Source organism: Chaetura pelagica, unplaced genomic scaffold (assembly GCF_000747805.2).
Source record: "Chaetura pelagica isolate M959 unplaced genomic scaffold, ChaPel_1.0 scaffold294, whole genome shotgun sequence".
Lineage (NCBI taxonomy): Eukaryota > Metazoa > Chordata > Aves > Apodiformes > Apodidae > Chaetura > Chaetura pelagica.
Window position 1 is genome coordinate 768,111 of NW_009953068.1, and position 7,892 is coordinate 776,002.

At 43.2% G+C, this 7,892-nt stretch overlaps 2 protein-coding genes across 2 annotated transcripts in view; both read right to left on the reverse strand.

The window, feature by feature from the left end:
• Positions 1-2,797, reverse strand: part of GLTP (glycolipid transfer protein) — an 11,736-nt gene extending 8,939 nt beyond the window's left edge. Inside the window, exon 1 of the mRNA XM_009996851.1 lies at positions 2,776-2,797. Coding sequence (XP_009995153.1) covers positions 2,776-2,797 — 22 coding nt within the window. The remainder of the gene's footprint in view (positions 1-2,775) is intronic.
• A 226-nt stretch (positions 2,798-3,023) lies between these two features.
• GIT2 (G protein-coupled receptor kinase interacting ArfGAP 2) overlaps positions 3,024-7,892 on the reverse strand; it is a 24,250-nt gene continuing 19,381 nt past the window's right edge. The window contains exons 19-20 of the mRNA XM_009996852.1: positions 4,859-4,922; positions 3,024-4,047 (exon numbers count right to left, since the gene is read on the reverse strand). Of these exons, the coding sequence (XP_009995154.1) occupies positions 3,835-4,047; positions 4,859-4,922 (277 nt within the window). The 3' untranslated portion in view covers positions 3,024-3,834. The remainder of the gene's footprint in view (positions 4,048-4,858; positions 4,923-7,892) is intronic.

Sequence of the window (7,892 nt, forward strand, 5' to 3'; positions counted from 1 at the left end):
GGTAGGGCAGCCCGGACACACCGGGGCTGTTTCTAACCGAGCTCTATAGTTCTTACAAACTGCTTGGCTGTTGCTGATACCCACGCTTTAGGTCCCACGCTTTAGTTTTGTTGCTGCTGCTAGAACTTTTTTCTAGTAATTTCCAGCATTAGCAGCTGCCTAGGGCAGTGGGTACTGTGCATCTGAGCTGCTCAGTGCCTTTTCATCTTCTGTCCTGCTTTGCCTAGCTCTAAAAACTACCCAAATTTGAGTAAGCCAGCCTAAACCACCTGCCCAGCAGACAGTCTTCATTGGAACTGTGAGCTACTGTCTGAGTCACTTCTCTGGCATTTACTGGACAGTAGCTACTGAAGTCAGAGAAGAGGGTGCTGCTTAAAGCATCAACTTTTAAATGTTACTGATGCCTTTTCTTGGAGGATATTCTGTGCTTTCAGAAGCTCCTTCCCAGCACACTGAGCAGTGTGTTTGTGGAAGGTGATTCTAGAGCCCATAGTTACTGTTTGTTTTGACCATTAGTTCTACAGTTACCCCAGAGCAGCCTGGACCTGAATGTTTCTGTCCTTCACACCTGAGGAACAAGCACTACATGCAGCTGCAGACTACAGAAAGAAAACTTGGAAGAATCAAGGAACTCCTGGAATAGAGGTGGCTTTGGAATGGCCTACAATGACACTGAGACTCAGTACAGCTCAAAACACTGAGCTGTGGCCCAGCTGAACACAAGAACCAATTTCTACTGCCTTTGAAGGCAGAGGGGGTGAGCACCCCTGGAGGACTGAACTGCTTCAGTGCTCCCAGTTCAGAGCTATAAAATACATCAGATTATGTATTTTAGTACATGCTGCACTGGGGTAAAACAGCAAATAACCAGACCCTTTGGATCCATACCCTGAGACTCTGTGCCTCCCCATGGAGCAGGAACTGTAACCACAACGTGCTGTGTTTGCTGCTGAGGTGTCCTGCTCCTACCTTGGAGAAGCAGGACCTGCCCAGAGGCCAACTAGCTTTTAGGAGTTAGTTCATAACTCACTGCAAACCAGTAGGAGAGATACCATGTGCTGTAGCAGCAATCCTTAATGTGTCCAGTTCCTCTCCAGAAGGTGCTGAAAGACTTCATTAAGTGCTTTTGTTTTTGGTTTTTTTTTTTAAACTTATTTCATAAATAATGAGTAATTGCAACCTGAAAAACCATTTGTTTCTTTACCTTAACAAACTGCTGCAAGAGGAAGGGAATTTTAGTTGATTATTGCACTTGACTCCTTGATGTTAGTGTTGGCAATTGCAGCTTAAAACCAGTCCATGTGTTCAGATCCTGTCAGCCCAAATAACTTCTCACACTGAAAGGGTTTTAGCATTTTATAGTAATACTGTAAACAAAAGATTAATTTGAAATATTGTACAGACAGAATGACACTGATAAATACAAGTTTTGGAAAATGGCAACAAAAAAATTGTTCATTTCCTGTGCAGCACTTTGGAGAGAGCAAGTTTGTTTACAGGGGAAAAAGGGGAGATCTAGTCATAAAAGGAAAAAACAACAACTACCTGTGTTATGTCAGGTACTAGAGCTCTCCTGCCTGCAGTGCTGTCTGATCTGAGGGCTGGTCTGGGTGCTGCTCTTTAGTTCCACCCTGGGTCAGCAAACTGCCCGGCTTCCATCGCAGCCACCACAACCAACCTGCAACAAACGTTTGTTGGGAGCTGGGGGAACTGACCAGAAACACTGTTCAAGTGACAGAACAGGAAAGCAGTTGTGGCTTGGCCACATTTTTATAGTAAAATCATTGATATTTGAGGATCTGGAGCTCAGGTAACTGAGGCCACGGGTTTGAAGTTACCAAAGTGTCTGTTCTGGTACAGAGGCAACTTGAAACAACTGGTAACTGACACATAACTCAGGGTTACCCTGGGGATCAGGCAGGATACGTTAAAGAAATGCACACAATGGGGTCCTGAGAGGTTTAAAAATACCATGTGCTGCCTTGCTATGATCCAACCGAAGGAAAAGTTCCTAGATGATGATCAATGTATTTAATTGCCAGTTCTGTATTCTAGTATAATTCTCAAGTAGGTTTTACAAAAGTCCTTTGCAGTTCTAATCCCAGCCTGCCTGTGTTCCTGTGAGCCTGGAGACAGTGCTGGAAGTCAGAAGGGCAGAAAGGAAATAAAAGAAAAAAGAACACACTGAAGAACATTAATTTAACATACTGGGTTGTCATCTACTCCCTCAACCTTGCACTGCTTTAAAAAGGGATCTAATGACAACCTACAAGAATCCAACATTATGGCACTTTGTGTTCATACATACAGACACTCTGATTTGAAAAGGAACCAGCCACTGAACTCTAGTTCTTTTTTTGTTCACCTCAATATGGCAGATTTTCACCAGAAAGCCTTGAAGAGTTTGTGGTTTGGGCAGCCCACACACTGCAGCCCTGCTGTGGAAGAGCAGATCATTCCTGACTCAGGGGTTTCTGTGAAAACTGTCTCCACGTTCCCATCAGCTGGTGCCTGGTGACAGGCTCTGCAGTGACAACCCTTGCCCTTAATGACACATTAAACACCACAGCCAGCTTCTCCAAAATGACAACGTGCCAGATGGGACCCAGGCAGAGGCAAAAATCAGGGATTTTTTTTTTTTTTTACCTCCACAGAATTTAGACTCTCCCAACCCTCTCATTTTTTAAACTATGGACGGACACATTTTCAGAAGTTTTGTGAACTGTTATGAATGACAAAACCTGAAACACACACAGACATTTGTCACCCACCCACCTTCTGACAGGCAGCCTGGCATGGGCTACTCCCTATGGAACTTACAAAACTTTGAAAGATTTACAGAAAACTTACTAGAGATCAGAAATCATTTCACATTTGGATATGTTGAGGTACAGAGGTTATGTGCTATGGCAGACACAGCTGCAGTTGCACTGGCACTCTTCTAACTTCCTTTTTTGTTTAATTATCACAGAAATCTTGAGTGAAATTGCATCTTGAGTTTCTGAGCTGCAAACAAGATGGTTCTGAGCTGCTGCAAACAAGATGGTGCCTTGGAGGTGACAGTAAAATTCTGCAGGAAACTTAAGAATGAATTATTAAATCAGAAACAAAGGATAATATTTTAACCACTAATGCCCTAAAGTAACATCAAACATATATATTAATGGCATAGTGACAACTAAAAGAAGTAACTATTAAGATTCAAATTCCTTCCAAAACGGATAAAGTGACAAAGACCTTGTATAGTTACATGTAATAAGCTGGGATGCCCACAACTACTACTGTTTTAGCAGACTAAAAACATATTATTGCACAACAGTTGATATGGGAACAGATAACATTGGGTGTGTACCCCGTTCTTGGGATCACAGCCTTCCTCCTGCTGGGGAGCAGTTCTGGTCCCGGAGCCCTGGGAGCCTCTTGCTGCAGGTTTCCCAGCCAGCAGCATCACAGCACGTGAGGCTCCAGGACAGGGGGAGCAGAGGCCAGACCCTGCCCTCTGCTCCCTGCTGCTGGCTTCAGGGGCAGGTTTGCAAGCAAAATCTGAAAGCAGAAGGTGGCCCCAGGGAAACATCTAGCAAGAGCTGGATACTGGCTCGACAGCTATTTGCAACATGCTATTATCTGTAACTACACTGGCAACACAGGCACAAAATAAGGCAGTGGGTTAAATTAATCATAAAGTTGTTAGAAAACATGCAAAAATAATACTGAGTTTAAAAAAAAAAAAAAAGTTTCTTGCCCTTTTAGTTTTTCTCATAAAAATTTGAATAGTTCCACACCTTTATTTGAAATCCAACCTTTAAAAAACAAGACTAAAAAGCTGAGTGTGACTCAGTTGTTGTTCTCTTTGGTGGTGATGGTGACCAGCTGCTTGGCAGCCTTGGCGATGTCGTAGGCGCACTGGATGACCTGCTGGGTGACCAGCTGGATGTCTGTGGTGGGGCAGGTCTCCACGGGAAGGGCTTTTGTGCACTCGGACTGGAGTCTGTAGGCACTAGAGGTCAGCAGGCGCAAAGAAGTCCTGACCAGTTCAGATTTGGGTTTCTGGGAAAGGAAAGCACAAGTTGAGCTTGACGGAAGGACAAAAAGCCTTTCAGGATCACTTTTAATTAGCTGCTCGTGGTTTGCAAGTGCTCTTTGATGCAGGACATCTGCTGCTAGGGCCCTGCCTTCTGCGTGGACTCCTCTGGGCTGCAGGAGAGGTTATAAAACCCCTGCAGAGGGGTGGGCTCAGGGCAGATGAAACAAGTTCCCAGAATTTCTCCTCTCTCAGCTCAGGGACATTTCAAAGAGCTGCCAGGCAGCAGGCAGGGAGCACTGCTTCATCTTCTGGTTTAGGAACTTACATACACACTTTCTAGTGCTTGTTCACTGCTCCCCTGTCTGGCAGGGGGGTACAGCCTGTACAAGACTGGCCAGTCAGGCACACACAACAGCACCATTCCTGGCAGATTTAGAGGTAGGTTAAGACTTTACAAAAACTTAATCATGGAGATCTCCCTCCCTGAAATTTGTTGTGAAGAAAGAGATCATTATGGTAGATGGATAACAGATCTAAACATACCTGCAAGTAAGAAATCCAGGCAGCAGCATTCAACTGGAACCTTGAGGGGAGGAGGGGCAGTCTAGCAAAATTCCTGTACAGCCACATGACTCCTCAAGCCAGATGCAAACAGCCTCCAGCTTTGGACCAACTGCGGGCAATTCTCGGAGTTTTAAGCTCAAGAGTAAAATTAAAGGCTTGGATTCACAACTAAGCCACTTCTCCCTACCTTTGGTCTTTTTAGTTTTTACTGAGGGGAAATCTACCAATGAGGAACAAGACTAAAACATTTGCATGCTGAAAGGCACTTACTTTTGGGAACAACGCTGCCATTTCTGTTACAGCCACATGGATTCTCTCGGAGCACGGTATATAGCTGCAAAAAAATGCCATGTATTACTCATTCTGTAAAGACTCCCTTTCCTCTTCAGTTTCACTGGTCAGTGGCTATTATTCTAAAAGCAGCTGAGTAGCAAAACCTGTCTATGTATTCCTAAATATCTTTGTAGGCTGCACTGAAGGCAACTGAAGGAGGTTGTGCAGCACCCAACATAGTGACTTCATGTCCCCTCAGTGCTCCTGCAGCACAAACTGGTATATAACTACAGGCCTTCAGGAAAAACAAGAACTTAACCAACTGTTCACAATTATTTCTTGAGTTTTCCTTACTCCTTGATCACAGTTTGTTTAAAGGAATAACTGTCCATGCCTATTCTAGCAAACACTGTCAGAAAAAGTCTCAATTTGTGTGCAAGTATGGAAACGTGTCTATGAATATTAACTGCACATTAATTCACATTTTGCAGTTTTAGTCCCACCCTACTACTCAGATGTTAGAACTTGTCTCCAAATGGTACAGAATATTGCTCAGCTTGTTCTGTTTGGGATGAGCACAACATCCTGTTGTTACATGTAGAAGAACATGTCCAAGCAAACTAGTTTGTGTAAGTCAGCAACAAAGTCAAGTAAGATTCTGCAGCCTGAAAATATTTAAATACAATCTGCTGAGACCTTGGTGCTTTTGGAAAACAGGAACTTTTCTCCTCAGTGCAGTGTTGACAATCACAGTAAATTTAACTTGCTGCCATTTTAGGGAAATCTCTATTCCTGTGTTTTGCAAGAGCTCTTTCTGCACAAGGGACTGTCAAACCAGCCTACTAAAAGAAAAGTGTAACAACTACTCAGGATCTAAGCAGCTCAAAATATCCAGTAATCCCTGGAGAAAAATAAAAACAAAGGTGTTTCAATTGATTTTATGTTTCAGAGTTGAATTCTGGCCATCCAAGCTCTTAGAAATACTGTAACAGTCAAGTGTTGATATTTATAGGGTTCTTGTCTATCAGCTCTGAAACAATTTTCCTGCATTTCTTTTTCATGTAAGTGGCAAAGTAGAAGCCTTTAAAAAAACACTTTGTACAGAAGTTACCAAAACAGAGTTATCCCTTAAGAACTATTCAAACCCTTGGCAGCAAGACCTGAATCCTGACCTCCATAAGCTCTTAACCCTGCAGTTCTCAGCTACTCTGAGCAGCCTCAATAAAACAGACGTGCTGCTCTGGGCCAGCAGCTGGGCTGGAGGCTGCTGGGGCACAACCTGAGGACACACCTTGATTCCAGCAGACTTATTTCCCTCCCTGTATCAGTTCATTATCAGCTTAAGCCAGGAGTGCAGCACTAGGCACTTGTCTCCCTTTTTTTATTGCACAAATGGGGAGGTTTGACACCAGAGAAGGGCATATGCCCAACTTCCAGTGCAGAATTCCTACCTTGCTCTCTCGGTCAAGTTTAACTAAAGGTGAACTATCACACAAAGGTCACTTCAGAAAGTCAAGATGCCTTCTTGGATTAATTCACACACAACAGACAAGGCACAATTCTCATCCAACAGCTTAGAGATACACGCATCTCCAGCCTATCAACTGCTTTCACCATGTGTGAGTTTTAGGCTAAATACTCAGTAATTCCATTGAGTTAGCTGATCAAACAAAGGCAGATTCCATTAGTCCTCACAGATATCACTTCTGATTAATTTACCAAATGAAAACTGGTCTGTTCAAAACAGACCTTTAAACTATTTGCCATCAGCTGCTCTGAAGTGCTGTGTTAGTGTGGTCTGTCAAAAATACAATTTCAAAACACTCTTGTTTTATCCTTCAAGGACTCAATTTCAGCATGAGTTGTTAGTCAACACGGTTCAGTCTTTAGCAGGAGAATCTCAAAATCACAAAGCAACAGCATTCAGGAAAAAAACCCTCAGCATCTGTAGATTATGGTAGATCGTGGCTCTTTCAAGCAAAACCAGACAAGAAAACCCCACTCCCCAGTCATTATTTATGCAGTCACCTGGCAATAAATACCAAAGGTGCAAAAGCAGGTCAGTTGCAAATGCACTGAGAAAGAAGCAACACACTGGGGTCATTTTGGCAATGCAGGAAAGTTGCTTTACAAAGAGTATTACTGTGTCTCTAGTCACATGAGTTCTTCCAAATAAACTAAAAGTGGAGGAAAGTCTTCCAAGCTCACTGTAATTCCCACTCTGCTATTGAGTTAACAATTAATTTGCTCACTGCAGGCCACACTGATCAGCACCTTATCTCATTAATAAGCCAGTTTGCTGATTAAACCCTTCACTAACAAGAGGAGAAAGCCCTAAGAGTTACTTGTATGAAAAAGACCAAGACTAATGACACATCCTTCATAGCATGTTCTCTAAGTTAGCTGCAAAGTGTGCATTGTGTCTTGGAGGAATGGCTTGATTTTATAACCTCTGTAAGCTCCTGGAACACACTGACACATTTGTTGAGTTTGCACACACTGCAGTGAGACCTCAGGAAGATACTCTAGAGGTGACAGCTTGGAAAAAAGAATCTCTCAGGAACTCTCCCTCCAGCCCTGGTATTTGTCACTGGCAGTAACACCTGGGATTAGAACTTGGGAATGTCTGCTTTACAGAACACCTCACTTACATTTTATTTTTGTCTTAGGTCATTGATAACAAAAATATTGTGGTCTGGTTGGAAGATACTATATAAACACACATTGTTTTCATGGATGGTCAGATGTGGATGTTGTATGTCAGGAACTGTGAAACTCCTGCTACTTGTGCACCAGAGCACAGAAGCAGTGACCACATGTTGTGCTGTTCGTTGTGATGATTTATCTGGATGGACAACAACCAGAACAGAGACAGGAGGATCTCTTAAACTAGAGACAGTTCCAGGCTGTAATTCTGTTCCCTATGAAATCAACACTGGGAGCTTCGACTGAGCGGGCAGAGTCCCAGGCTCCATCTATCTGCTGTTCTGATCTGAGACATTTCATGCAGAGCCTTCAACGACCCCTGTGC